Here is a 15,350-nt window from a genome sequence, read left to right as displayed (position 1 = left end):
GTGCCAAGAACTGGTTTTCTTCTATTGTACTATGAGCTCCTTAACCTTTGGGACTGTATCTGAACAGGGAGGGATGTGGGTGAACCCACAGGTCTCAGGCCATCACCACACAGCAATACTCCATGTATGTATATGTCAAAGTACCTTCTATTGTCATGTATAACTACAAAGAAAAAGAAAAAAGACCGATGGGGAACCTGAGCAGGGCATCTCTGTCCACATGAACAAATACCTTGCTTGACCTTGTCTTCGGCTGCTATGCACATCCAACATTAAGGAGAATGAGGCAACCAGATTTTTCCACCACCCACTACCCAGGGCCAACCTGCCAGGTCTCCCATGGAGGAAGAGCCTTTTGATGACTGAGCAGCATCAGGGAGTTGCTGGGCCTCCTGGTGAGAGGCAGCTCAGGATCCTGTGCCTGGTCCTCCTGTAAAGCTAAGTTAATGTGGTATTTGATGGATGAGTATGGTGTCTTGTGAATTTGTTTGCCAATTTGAACCCGTGACCCTTCAGGGAAGTAGCACATACTATGACACCAAAGAAGGTGGTGGCCTCAAACTTCTTCAGATGACATATTCTGTGAGATGTCTTTTCCAGAAAAGTAAGAAATTAATTTTCTTGGAGGTGGGCAGAATACAAATTTCAATAATCATCACAATAAAAAATTTTCCATAATTGGGCTACTGATACACCTTGAATATTGTGGCTTGCTTTCTCTCATTTTTACAGTGACCTTATGATAGAGGGACTAACCTAGTTTCTAAGATGAGAAAACAGTTCTGAAGACAATGTACGCAGCTTGCCTAAGGTCAAATGGCTTGCGAGAGGCACAGAAGGGATCTGAGCTCAGCCTGCAGGACTGACACTTTTATTTCTGGCTAAATTTACATCATTTACCATTGGACCAGCATCTGTATTATTCACTGCTCAAAGGCTGGACTATGTGCGCCTCGAGGCAGGGAAGGGACCCTAATTCCTTTAGTCTGGGCCCCAGGGCACTGCCCAGGGTCTAATATAGTACAACCTCAGTAACTATGGGTCGACGGACTGAATCCATAAGGAATAAGTCAAACTGATCCAGAATTAGAAAATTTGGGTGCCATAGACAGAATGTTTGCAGTTTCCCCAAATTCATATGTTGAATCCTTAGTCCCTAATATGACAGTAATTGAAGATGGGACTTTGGGAGGTAGTCTGGGTTAGATGAGGACATGAGGGTGGAGTCCTCATGATGAGACTAGGGCTTTATAAGAAGAGACTCCAGAGAGCTTTCATCTCTGCTGTGTGAGGACACAGGGAGAGGGTGGCCGTCCACAAGCCAGGAAGAGTGGCCTCAGCACTGAATCAGCAGGCACTCTGACTCTGGACTTCCAGTCTCCAGAACCACCAGAAACAAATGTCTGTTGCTTCAGCTATCCAGTCTGTGGTTCTGTTATGGCAGTCCAAGCTGACAAAGATACAGGACTTGTGACCTGTCTCTGCCACCTGCCACTCAGGTTAGCTGGGCAAGTCACATAGCCACATTTTCAGGGCTCATCTGGAAAGTCACATGGGTGGTTATTCCATGTGAAGAGTCATGGGGGCAGTCTACGAGGCAACTGGTATGCTGAACACTGACCACAGACTGGGTCTATCTCACTGATACCCAAATGCCCCGTGAGCTGTGGGTTATGGCCTCAGTTTATGATGGAGGACCCTGGTTCTGGAGTCAGAGGAGGGCACAGATCACGCCTAGGTGGCTCCAAAGTCAATATTCTTCTCCCAGATCTGTATGAAGTCTTTGGTATATGAGTAGGAGTAGAAAAGGAGTGCAGATTGCCCCACTAACCACCCAGGAGTAAACAGGGGAGATTCTTGGACATTCAGTTGGCATCCATATAAGACACTGCGATATATCAACTGAGCAGGCTCAGAAGGGACAGGGAGGGGGTCAGTTCAAACCAGGCACAGCTGCAATAAGTCCCCAGGACTGTGTATACTGATCCTGCATCCCCACAGGCATCCTGTCCATATCTCTGAGACCACCGCCTGACCAGCCCCCTGCTTACCTTTGCTCTTCCAGTTGCGGTCAGGGGCATAGCCCAGGTGCCCAGCACATTTCCTGTTAAATTCGGCCACCAGGGACCTGTAGGGATTTCGGATTAGCAGGATGGCTGAGTCAAACATCTCAATCTCCCTCTTTCCACTCTCATGGGTCTTCACACAGATGGTACGCCGGCTACGCCAATGGTCCTTCTCACCCTTGAACCCTGCCCAGGACAAACACGAGAGCACAGGTAGAGAGAGGCACCTTTGCTCCCACATGTGGTGCCATACTTATGCTGTGGAAGAAGGTCTGATACTAGGAAAGGTCTTTCCTGAGGGAAAGCCAGCATCAGGGGCAAGAGAGACACATGGGTGGCATCACAGGGGCCCCTGGGAGGACCTATGGATGGGAATGGGAAAGGACTCCACAGGAGCAGCCCTATCCCAGGGAAGGAGGGAGCAGGAGGCATTGAAGAGTAGAAAATGATGATACGTGCTTGAAAAATAAAGAAGTCATCTCCTGTAGCCCCCAGGGGTCAGGAGGCAGAAGGCCTAACCATGACCCCTTATGGAGTCTCAGATGCACCCAAACACATGGGGCTTTTCATAGAGATAATGTCACATGAGTGTTGTAAACAAACTTAAGAGTTAGTCATAGTTTCAGGCAGAGTGGGTATATGATGAACCCAAGATCACACAGTACATGAAACCAGTGCCAGGGCTCTCTCCACATGCCTTTATGTGTCTCTGTGAGGGCCACAGTTTCCACCCAACACCCCAGAGTAGGGGCAGGATTCATATCATCAGGCTTAATTGCTGTAAGCGATTGTAGTCTCACCCTCTAACATAATACCATATACTGTAACAGAGTCCAGCCTTCAATGTAAGGAGATTCTCCATCTTGGGTTTCAAAGCAGGACTGGTCAGGTCTCATCCACAGTGTTTAAGCCTAGCCCAGAGGAACCCAAGGCCCAGTTTCTAGAAATGGAGACTTACTCCCATTGACCAACCTCTCTGGGGCCACTTGGGTGCTCAAAGTCTGAATGACATCTGGCTGAGAAAACAAGCCTCTACCCATCCATCCACAGAGGGTCACATGACTCCATGAGGGGTCTTGTGTACTCACTGTGTTGGCCTTTTACCCTATGATATAGTGATAAGACTCAGCCCATCTTTTAGTTTATACTTTAGTAGGGGAAATGGTCCAAGCACAGAGCACAGGGGCTTATGGGGAAAAAAGTGTAAGGGAGAAAGAAAGACCAAATAGCAGGATGTCATAGAAGAATTCCTAGAAAGATCTCATCTGAACCTGGTCTCCTGGCCATAGCTTAATGTAACCCATGACAACCAGCTCTGGGAACAAGCTCCATAAATGTTCATGAGCTTATCTTGGGCTCTTAGAAATTAAATGAGTCCTTCCACCTGCCCACGCTTCATGAATGGCTGGGAAGCACTTACACCTACAGTGAGAAACAAAAGTTTCTCTGATGCCAGGGAAAGGTAAATTTCCCGAATATGGAAGTCTGGGTTTATCCATGAAACCTAATGCATGTTTCAAACTCATCATAGCCATGGGTCAAAAGCCTTTGCTTTGGTTCATTTTCTCAAATAGCTTGGAAATGACATGAAAGGAAAAATTAAAACACCAGCTGAATAAACTTGAGCTCTTGTCTTGGACAAACCTGAGCCCCTGGGTGCCTTTCACAGGGCTTCAGCCCATTTCATCAGCAGCTATTCTACCTTATAGTTCAGAACACATTCACCTGCCACAACAGGTGGGCATTTCGGCATTGGCCTTGTGAATTTCAAGCGTATGTGTGTCACCACGCTGTCAGTGCTCTGAGGTCAGTGGCTACATCTAGTCCTGCAAGGCTCAAAAGTTATCTTTGACTCAATGTTACACCAACCCTTATAGCTGGCTATTCCAGTCATAGGTCATAGGTAGACCAAAACATACAGGTGCTTGAGTAAGTCAAGGCCTTCTAGATGAACACTTGGGTAACAGCAGCCTGAGTGTGAGTGACAGGCCAGAGTGGGAAGGACCGCATGCTTATCTGGTCACTTCCTCCCCCATCTGGAGGTGCTCCTAGCACTCCTAGGGCTGGATTATATGGGCACCTGTGGCTGTTCCCCAATCAGACAAAGATTGTTATGAGTGACTCCAGAACCTGTTGCTAAGCTCAGGATGTTTCTGTTTCTCTAGGATGTTATTGATAGTATCATCTTTTCCTAAACCAAACTCTGGTTAAGAAACCCAGCAAAAATGCCATAACACTTGACAACATATAAATACATTTTGCCAAATTTAGATGCCACTTGACTTGTCTGAAGCTCTTCATTCTTAAACAGCACACAGTCTTGAGCCATTTAAGTTAATTTACTTGGCATAATGAGGCCTCTTATTTCTATGAGGGAAAGATTAGAAATCATAAAACTCTAGGAAATTTTTGGACCTATTTAAAGAAAATTGCATTTTGATGAGCTACCCCTTGCCTAAAAAATACATATATATTAAGGGAAATTCAAAAAATGTTTATAGAGAGGGAATCCAAGCTGCTAGGCTGACCCTTTGAATCTGGACAAGGCACTGTCTCATGAAGTTCCACTTTAAGTGGTCCCATGACTGGCTGCATGAGCCTTCCCCGGAAGCTGGCTGGAAATGCACATTCCCAGGCCTCACCTCAGACAAACTGAGTCAAACTGTGGGGTGTGGCTCAGTAATCTATATTCTAGAAAGGCATTCAGGTGATTCTTACGCATGTTCAAGGTCGAGACTCACTGCTCTCGTGCCCCAGGAGGGGACAGTCCAACCTCTGGGAACTCCTTCACCCTCCCTGGCAGCTTTGACTTGCCTTTGTTGTAGAGGGTCCCGTCAAAGTAGTAGCTCCCTGTATAGAAGCCAGTGGCGTGCTCGATCAGGTGCCTCGCCCATGTGTTCCCAGCTCCTGGGAAGCTCGACAAAGCCACGAACACCTTGGATTTGTTGGGCAGGAACCTCCTGTCTGTGCACCGAGTATCTGAAAGTCCAGAAGTCATCACAGGGTTACTCACCTCCATTAGGAGTCACAGATGCTCTTCCAGATTCCCCAGGATGATCCAAGATTTCCATTTAACAGATGGGAAAACCAAGGCCCAAAGAGGTGAAGAGATTTACCACCTGAACCTTGGTTGCACAGGTCTATAGCTGGCCAAAGAAAGCACCATGACAAGGCCGCTCTGTGGACCTTCACCCCACTTCATCTCTATGGCCACAGTCAAACTCTGGCTTCCAGCATTGCACAGATGACTCCAGATTCTAATAGCAGAGGTAACATGAGTTCTAGCTGGCCTGAGCAATGTCACACACCACAGTGAACCAGGTCTGGCCTAATTTCAGGCAAGCAATTCTCTGGGGCTCATCTTCCTTTTCTAGGGCTGCTAAAAGAAGCTGTGCTGGTCAGAGCTGATGCTCCAGAAAGGTGGGAATCGTCCTCTCCACCTGCTTGTCCCCTCTCAGTTCTTAAGGTCAGCAGGGGCAGATGTGACGCACACACCAAGGATGATGCCAGGGTCTAGAGGACTTAGAGATGGACCTCTCTTCTTTTCAGGCCTCCCAACCCCACCACCTGCCACTGCTATCCCTCTGGGCCTGTCTTTCTCCACTCTTCTCCTGTTACATCATCATCCTCAGAGAAACTCAGATAAACTCAGGCAGGGGTTCCTGAAATGGAGCCTGGCATTCAGCCTCCAGGGAGGGTGGAGGCTTCACCCCACTTCTCTCTCTTGCTGGTTAAGATGTGGAGACATAACACAGACACCTTCTCCACCCCAGTCCTGGGTATCATCAGCATCTCCAATCCTGAAAACACTCCCCAGTCCCAGACTGAAAGCCACACCCACTGGTGGCTGCAGATCTCACCTTGCACAGGTGTTTGGTAGACCTCGCAGTAACCCGCCAGCCTCTGAGCCTTGGGGACCTGGCCACACAGCGAGCTGTCCACAGCGTCCCGCAGATTGAACTCTGAGGTGGGGTAAGCACAGTAGCATTCCCAGCCCCGGAGGACAGCCAAGGGGAACTCCTGCCAGGGAAGGAGAAGAGGAAGAACCACGTGAACATGAGGGACATGCCCCCCGTAGCTCAGGATCTAGGTGGGACAGATGGAGGGACTGTCAGATGCAAGGGTCAACAGGGGTGCCTGTCATCCTTCCATGAACACGTTCTGTGCTTAAATCCAGGGAGACAAACTCAATAAGACATGACTTCTGCCCTCCAGGAACTCTGAGTTGGTGACAAAACAATAGTTACCACAGTATAAGTGGCACTGAGCAGAGGGGTGGGCAAAGGGTAGGAACCAGGGCCTGGAAGTGGCCAGGTGTTGCCAGGAGTGCAGGGAGGGAAAGGACGGTTCAGGGAGGGGGCATCACATGAGCTCAGGGCTCAACATGTCACACCTTGGCCAATCAATTCCCTAGAAAGAAACTGAAGCCAGCCCTTGTGCCTGCAGTGTGGGAACATATTTTCACACTCATCTTTCCAAAGATGGAACAGATGGGGAGGCATGGTCCTTGTTCCTTGTCCATGTGATAGGGGTTTCCTGAAAATGAAGTGGCCCTTCTAGCTTAGGAGAGAGAAAGTGCCTCACTGTGGGGACCAATCAGCTCCTAGGGATCTCTCAAGGGGTTCTTCTTCCTCTTTGGTGTGGCCTCTTGAAGATTGGAATGGGAGGGCTGCTGGCACACTCGCTGGGCAACTTGGTTAAGGAACTTAACCTCTCTGAATCTCACCATGAGAAAAGGTAATAAAATCCATCTTGTAGGTGTTTGCTGATGGCTAGATGGGACAGGACAAACTGCCCAGCACTGGGTCTGGCCCAGGAGCTTCTTCTCAGAGGAATGAGCCATCCTCAGCCTCACCCCTTTGGGCACCTAACACAGCTCACTCAAAAGTGCATCTACCCACCTCCTCCACATATTTTTTTTTGAGCACCTACTATGTACCAGACACTGGGTAGGACACTTAGCCCCATTTCATCCCCACTCCTTCCTGTGTCTTTCATTTGGAGATGCCAGGTCTCCTGGAGCGTGGAGGGATGAGCGTGTGTGAGGGAGGGAGGCCGTGTGTGGAAGGAACTGCTCACTGCTGAGGGAAACGCTGCACAAACCTTTTTATATTTTGCCCACAGCAAGAAATCTCATAAATAAATAAATAAAAGAAAATCAATAGCGTTCACTATGCATGGCTTGGTAAAGCTGAGGATCTCAGCACTCCCTAAGACAACAGAGGATGCTGCAGCCCAGGGAGGGCGAGGCAGAGCCCCCGGAGGGAGCAGGGAGAGGAGCAGCTGAGTGGTGGTCCTTGAACCGCAGGCTGGATGCTCTCCTCCAGGCCCAGCAGACCCTAGCCAAGGTCCCCCACCTCCCTCATCTTTCCTTAAACTGAGGAGGCCTCTTGTGGCTGACGCGCCCCTCCTGCCTCCCTCACTAGACTCCAGGGTCACAGGCCCCTTGCCACTTCCCAGCAGAAAGCACCATCTGGGACGGGACCCTCAATCAGAACACCACTGTTTTTCTGGAAGCAAGTCTTCATTCTGATGTGAATTCATGAAAAGAGATCTCAAGAATTCCAAACTCTGACCTCTCTGTAAAGTCCTAGTTGAGAGCTGGGAATGGAGCGCAGTGGAGGAGGCCTGCCTAGCATGTGTGAGGCCTTGGAGTTTATTGCTAGTACTAAAAGCAAAAACGGGTCAAAAAGCCAAAACGACAAAACACAAAGTCCTTATCCCACCTTGTCCCACATGGATACCTTCTTCCCAGGGAGCTGCAGAAAACAGCAGCCCAACTCCCAGGGTGTAACTAGAGAGCTCACACAGGAGCTGGCTCTGCCTCCCACACTTCAGTCCATATTGGCTGTGATGGGTGGAACTGTGTCCCCCAAATTTCAGCACTGAAGCCCTAACCCTAGTACCTCAAAATGTGACCTTATTTGAAAAGAGGAGCTTTATGGAGATAATTAAGATGAAGTCATTAGGATGGGCCCTAAACCAATATGACTAGTGTCCTTATAAAAAGAAGAGGTTAGTCACACAGACTTAGGGATAATCACCTGAGAAAACAGTGAGAAATGATCACCTGCAGGCCAAGGAGAGAGGCCTCAGAAGAAACCAGCCCTGCTGACACCTCAATCTTAGAGTTTCAGCCTCCAGAACTATGAAGGTAAATGTGTGTCGTTTAAGCCACCCAGCCTGTGTCAGAACAGCCTGTGCACACCCAGACAACAGCTTTCTTACTGTTCCTATTCTGGCTCCCACCTCAGGACATTTGCATGTACTACTCTAGCTTTCTGGAATGTTCTTTCCCAGATACCCTTGTAGCTTTCTCTCCCTCACTGTCTTCAAGTCATGTCACCCTTTTTCAAGTTGCAGTGCCCCTCCTGTCTTCCTCAACACACCCTGTTTCTTTGCTCTGCTTTCTAATTTTATTTAATAACCTCCTGGGTGAAATGCTCTGATCCCAGGAGTACCACTCCATCAGTTTTGGTGAACACACGTTAAGACCAACAGTATTTCCATCACACCCAGAGGTTCTCCTGCCCCTTTGCCATCATCCCTCTCTTATCCAAAGCAACCACTCTTCTGATTACTATCACCACAGATTAATTTTAGCTGTTCTAAAATATATAAATAGAATCACCCTTTACATATTTTTGTGTGCCTGGCTTCTTTCAATCAGAAAAGTGTTTGTCAAATTGATCCATGTGGTTTTACATGTCCATAGGTGGCTCCTTTTCATTGGCACATAGTACTCTATGCATAGATGGACCAGTGTGTTGATTCATGCACTTGTTGATGGACATCTGGGTCGTTTCCAGCTTTTAGCTATTGTGAATAAAGCTGCATTAAATATCCTTGTACAAGGCTTTTAGTGGATAGATGTTTTTATTTTTCATGGGTAAACACCTACAAAGCTTGCCTCATTTTTCTTTCCTGAACTTATCAACACAACATACTATGTACTTTACATATTTATCTGGTTGACTGCCTGCCTCTATCCAGGAGGATATAAGCGGGGAAGAGTTTCTTGTGAGCTTTGTTGTATCTTCAATACCTAAAATAGTGTCTGGCATGTGGCAGACACTCAATAGATGTTTGATGTATGCATGAACAAATGAATGAATGTATGGATGAATGAATGAATGAATGAATGGATGGATGGATGAACAAGCTCCTTTCCAGATCCCAAGTCTCTCAAAAGTCATACCAACAAACTTGGACATGATCCTGCTGCTGGTTGTTAGGCCAACAGCATGACTGGGCATGAAGGAGGAAAAGAAGCCTACTACCCCTAAGCAAACCCTCCCTAAGCTCAGGAACCCTTGGGGGGCTGTGCTGTCCTAGGATTCCTGTTCAGAAGCAGGTGTGGTAAATATGCTCTGCACACACTGGCTCTGTCTCCCTCCCCAGAAGCACCAGCACTGCCAACACTGATGCTTCACAATCTTATATCCCAGGGCTGCAGAATGAGCTGCCCCCACCAGTGACCCGAACCTTTTTGCTTCCCTGAGTGGATTAAACTGTCAAGTTTCCGGGTGTTTGCAGAGCGGCGGGAGAACTGCAGACAGTAATGTGGTTTTATTTACAACATAACCGCTTCAGCAACATCACTGGTTTCTGAAAACACAGAACAATTTTCAGCCCCTTGGGGATTTCTAGGACATGATTTCCATAAAAATTAAATATTGATGAATCTTATCTCTCTGCCAACTTCACATTCCCCCCACCCCGCCACCATTCCAAGCTTCAGTGAGAGAAAAAGGGCAGAGAGGAAAAGGAGAAGAGGATCGGAGAAAGACAGGCAGAAAAGGAAAGCATGCATGTGGGGTTGTTTCAATCAAACAAAAGACGGGGTTCAATGGAAGCAGCCTTGCCTGTCTTGAGCAGGGCAGAGGCATGTCTTGATAATCAGGACAAGGGGAAGGATGGGGGCTCAGCTGGGGGATGTGGGAGGTCTGTCGCTGAGCCTGACAGGAGGGTGGGCATTCTGCTTGGAGCCAGGTCATGAAACAGCACAGGCTGGGTTCTATAGTTCAAGAGGGGTCCACATGCAAAAGCCTGGCCCATGGCCAAGGGATCAAGAAGTGGAATTTCATCACACGTGGAGCCAGGGTCCCAGCAGGCACCTCCAGGCCTTGCCTCCTCCAACCACTCCTTCTCTGAGCACCATTCTCAGGATCTCCAGAACTGCACAGTAGTGTAGAGATTTGAGAGATCACAGAAGGAAAACTGAGGCCCAAAGGCAGGGCACCAACAGCCCAACATCTCCAGCCTATCAGGTGAGTGGGCACAGAGCCACCTTCTGGATTCCAAGCCCAGCACCTCGCCTAACCACCAGGACTCGACTCCTGGGGGGCAAACCAAGGACAGCTGGGTAGAGGATTCCCAGAGAAATCTGTGAGCCAGTCTCAACCCATAGCATTCCCTTCATTCGGGAGGCAGCTCTGAACATTCAAGATATGGGAAGGAAAGAAGATGCCTGCACAGGTGGTAGCAGGGATGAGGGATGACGGGCAGTCTTCTGCTTTTGGTAAATGACAGGTTGAAGGAAAACGCATCCATTGATGTTGTGAGTGACAACATGGCTGCAGGGTTCAAAGAGGTGACTCTGGGAGGTGGAGACAGCCCAAGGCTTGCCATCATGAACCTCTGGCTCTGAATCCCATTTGTGGACTCTGGAAAGGCCACTGGGCATCTCTGACCCTTGGTTCTATTATCCAAAAAAGGGGCAGGATTTAGTGATGAGGGCTCTGGAGAATGCAAGTGTGAGTTTGAGTTTAGGTGGTTTGAGCTGATTTCTTCATTTCGAAGGGGGGATTTGAGCATTGAGATGCTCTCAGGGTGCCTTTCAGATAGTAGATGCTGAGCAACTTGGATGGTCTGAGTCTGGGTGAGATTAAATGCATGGGACCAGAGGCTTCACCCCCACAACCCACCACCTCCTCTCTCCATGTAAAGATCTGACTCACAGGCCCCCTTCCATGTGTCCAGCCTCACTCTAAACAAACACTGGACTATCTGTCCTTTGGCTATGAGAAAAGGCCAAGTGTGACAGTTTGGAGCAAAGGTCCACATCTCCAGGCACCATATGGGTGGGTAGCTTTCTGAAAACCTGAATCCCCAGGCAGCAGATCTGCCAATTCCACTTCTAGGCAACACCTTCCCATCAAAGCTCCACCCCCCACCCCATCAGACAGAAGTCCATGAAATGCTGTGTGATGGAGCCACCACACCATTGGGATCCAGGGCAAGTGGATTTCCATCAACCTGAGAAAGGACCAGCTCTGCATCTCAGGCAGTTTCTCAAACATCATGATCAACACCTGGAACACTTGCTACTCAAGAGACACTCAAGAACAAACCATAGGCCTGCGAAGTCCTTATCACAGTCTGGTGAGGCAGTTTTACCTCTGACAATCCCACCTAGCAGATGAGAAAACTGAGGCTCAGGACAGAGATATGAACCCAGAATACTATAACTCCAAATCCTTCTTTCTACCAACTCAAGAAGGGTGAAGCTAAGAGACCTACCCCAAAAATGTATCTGAAGTCTGAGAAGCATACATACAAAACACATATCCTGAGTCCCAATGATTCTACATCTGCTAGCAAAGTCCAAGGAAATAATAAACAATGAACATTTAAAAAAAAAAAAAAGGAAAGGAAAAGAAAAGAAGAAATGAACTAAATGTCTAAATGTCCGCCAGGAGAGAGTAGAATGCATGCAGTCATGGAAGGCAAAGTGTGGAAAAATAAAAAATGTCCAGGACATATAAAACAAGATAAAGGAACAGATACAAGGAGGGAAGAGTCAATGTTCATAAAGCAAATTCCCTATACATATACCTAGAATAAAAGACCAAAAGGCTGTAAAATGGTAGCTGTTTTCTCTGATGTGGTAAAGTTATAGGTGAATTTTATTTTTATTTTTATACTCCCAAATTTCCTTAAAATAGATATTCCAAAAAACAAACCACTGTTCTTAAAAGCACACCCAAGGTTCAATATTGATAGCTTCCCTGTGGACTTATCCAAAGTGCTACTTCAGCCACCTATTGGGCACGATAACCTTCGACAAGGGAAAATTCTTCATATCAAGGTATCAGTTCTCAATGCCCCCCCCCTTGGCAAAGATGTGAGATGGGGTGCCCCTCAGAGACTACGTATCTACCCATTATGAACTGTATCTGCCCAGATCCACATAGATTTAGCGAGAGCAGCTATCTAGAGGAGAACAAGAAGGCTTCTATGAGCACATGCCTTTCCAGTTCACAGGGGGCCCTGTTAGTACCACCGTGAAATGGCCAAAGAAAAAACCCCCGGAAGAAATGTCAATGGGAAAACAACCAGGTGATTAATATTCTGCAAGCAGAACCTAGATACCAAAAGAGGCTAAAAGAGGGTAAAAGAAAAATGTGACTCCTTTCTACCTCCCTTCCCCATTCTTTTATCAACAGAGCCACCAGCAACTGCGGGAGAACAAAGCTCAGCTCCCAAGGCCTAATAGCTAGTAAAGCCTCCCTTCTTGGTGACCTGTTTGCAAAGGGTGCAAGATTTCATCCACCAGCTCCATTTTGGAGCACCCATTCCCGCAACTGGTCTATCTGCTTGCTGACAAATATCAGGCTTCAAAATCAATTACCCCAGATTGGAACTGGTAGCAATGCAAATATCTACCTGCCCCTCTGCTCATTCGCACTTTGCATCTCAATGAAGGAGATGATAGGATCTTGAAGGCGAATGAGAGTGAGCAGATTTCCTCCCATCTTCAATATGATCTCTGGAAATTAGGATCATTTCATGAGGCTTTAAAAACACGTTATGCTGGTCAAGTCCCTCTTGCTGGCAGGGAATCAGGTCATTAAGATGCTCATATTACCCCCAAATGTTCCTTTTTTTGTTCAACTATGCTCCTGGAACTCCCCAAATCAATTTTCACCAATGAGCAAAAAAACAGTAGAGATTTTTATAAGGGGTCACAAATAAGCCTCAGAGAGTAGCTCAAAAATGGGGGTGGTGTAAGGAGGGCTCCCCATTTTTCTGCTTCCAAGTCCCACCTCTGCATCTGTCACTCCCAGCAGCCCTACTGCCCAGCCAGCCTCAATTAAGCCCCTGGTCCCCACGCCCACTCCCATTGAACATTCTGCTGTGAACGTTTCCTTCAGAAAAGTCTCTGGAAACATTTTCAATGGCTCTTTTACAGACCATGGTATGACCCTGGCATAATTTAGCCATTCCTACCTCATAGGGCACCTGAGCCTGCTTTTTGGCCAAATGAGCATGAGATAATGCTTCCACTGGGACTGCCCTGAAGCCTCCAGACCACCGGCCTTCCTGGAGAAAAGAATTTGGCCCTCAGAACAGGAAAGCACAGCCAGCCATCCCAGAATGCACCTCTTTAACCATGCTCAACATTCAGGAGGGAAGAGAGGAAACAATTCCTTGCAGAGACTAAGGTCAGATAACTTCCAACTGAGTTCTCATCCCCAAACTGCAATGCTGGAGGCAGAATTCAGACCTGTGGGAAAGTGGGCCAGGCCTGGGCATTGCTAACCAACACATTCAAACAGGCCATAGGTCTGAACTAGGGATGCTCTGCCCTCCAAGGTCCTTTGCCAATGTCTAGAGTCTAAATTGTCACCAATGAAGGGAGATTTGCTATTGGTATCTGATGGGTAAGGGCTAGGGATGCTGTTAAGTGTCCTCCAACGCACAGGTAGATCCTAAAATAAAGAATTCTCCAATCTGAATTGTCAGTCTTGCCCCCACCCTGCTTAGGGTGAAGTAAAGCCCCACCAGGAATCTGCAGGGCTGAGGGGCTGACAGTCCAGAAGGCTTGAGTCTGAGTTATACCAACACCCAAGGTCTAGACAAGGGAGCAGGGACAACTGGCCTGGGAACCAAAGGTTGATTCTACTGGGTCCATGGTGATTGTACTGGGATACGGGATATTGGGTACCATTCATGCCCTGCCTGGAATTCCTCACTTTACAGCCAGGTCATTGGTTGACTTCTATGGCAGCTTTGTCAAGCATCTCTAAGGAATGCTGCCTTCTAGAGGGATCCAAGGGAAATTCCCCTTCTCCACTGGCCAGATCTGTTTTCCCACCCCACCTCATGTCTCCACATCCTCCCAGGTGGTTCCCATATCTCACGTGGATTCTGCTCCTGTAGCATCTACTCCCTCCTTCATCAGCTTTATGCCTCTCCCTGTTCCAGAATAATCTTCCTATAGCTGTAAGGTGTCATGTGAGTCATACCACTCCCTCCCTGCCACACCAACAGTAGCTCCCTCTTTCCCAATGGAAAAGAAAAAAAAAAAAAAGCCTCTTTAAGGCAGACATCTAAGGTCCTCTGCAACCTGTTCCCACCCTACATTTCACACCACCCCAGGTAACCCTATACTCTGGCAAGACTGGGCTGCTTTCCCATCACCAGGGTCCCACCCTACAGGTGCCACCTCTCACAAGGTACTCCTCCCTCTAAGCTTCCTTCATTGGCTTCAAGCACAGTCTTACTCTGCCATGAGTGAGTCCCCTGAGTTCCCGTCTCAGCCCCTCCTTAGACATGAGCCGGGTGTGATGAGTGGGCCAGTTATCACTGATCACTAGACTCTGCCAGCACCCAGCACCTGGCTTCACCCACTGTAAACATCAGCATATGTGTTTTGCCAAATTTCACTAAATGTGCTTTTACTAAGACCGGCTTTCAACTCTAAAACTGGAAACAGTGACTCTTCCTACAGCTGCAAAATCCTGCAGCTCTAAACAATGGGACCCAAGGAAACACCCACCCTCCCATCCGACAATACAGATGGGCCGGATGAGGGAGAAGCCATCACACAGAATCCAATGCTGTACGCCCTGAGGGCACAGGCCTCTTCGGAGAACACTGGATGCCTTTCCATACAGTCTGACCTGAATGATTCCTGGTTGCATGTGCCAGAGCTGAGCAGGTAACTCGACCTTGAAATGTATCACAAGGGAGTTGGACAAGGTGCTAAGGTACAAAATGGCTTAAGATCCCAAGAGCCTGCGGGTATCTTTTGGCACATGCTCCACTGTGAAATTGTAGCAATCTGGATTTGTGCCAGTAGATAGGAAGGAAGGCTGAAAATAGAAGTTGAAGAGTTTTAGGTCTTTAAATTCTTGTCTGTAACCACAAGGCAGAACTCTCTGGGTTCTGAAGGGCTGCCCAATGGGTGGGGCTCCTTGGGCATCTGCCTAGGATCTGAATCCATCCTTCCCAAAGATGAGTGTTATAAGGGCCACATGTTTCCCCTCACACATCACT

General features: G+C 47.8%; 1 protein-coding gene across 2 annotated transcripts in view; it reads right to left on the bottom strand.

Annotated features, from left to right (window-relative positions):
• Nucleotides 1-15,350, bottom strand: part of Wscd1 (WSC domain containing 1) — a 45,708-nt gene that overhangs the window by 4,939 nt on the left and 25,419 nt on the right. For both annotated transcript variants that reach the window (XM_047547058.1, XM_047547060.1), the window contains 3 exons: nucleotides 5,927-6,086; nucleotides 4,881-5,045; nucleotides 2,052-2,252 (listed from right to left, as the gene is read on the bottom strand). In XM_047547058.1, the coding sequence (XP_047403014.1) occupies nucleotides 2,052-2,252; nucleotides 4,881-5,045; nucleotides 5,927-6,086 (526 nt within the window). The remainder of the gene's footprint in view (nucleotides 1-2,051; nucleotides 2,253-4,880; nucleotides 5,046-5,926; nucleotides 6,087-15,350) is intronic.

This window comes from Sciurus carolinensis, chromosome 3 (assembly GCF_902686445.1).
Source record: "Sciurus carolinensis chromosome 3, mSciCar1.2, whole genome shotgun sequence".
Taxonomy (NCBI): Eukaryota; Metazoa; Chordata; class Mammalia; order Rodentia; family Sciuridae; genus Sciurus; species Sciurus carolinensis.
This window is presented reverse-complemented; position numbering and strand designations above follow the sequence as displayed.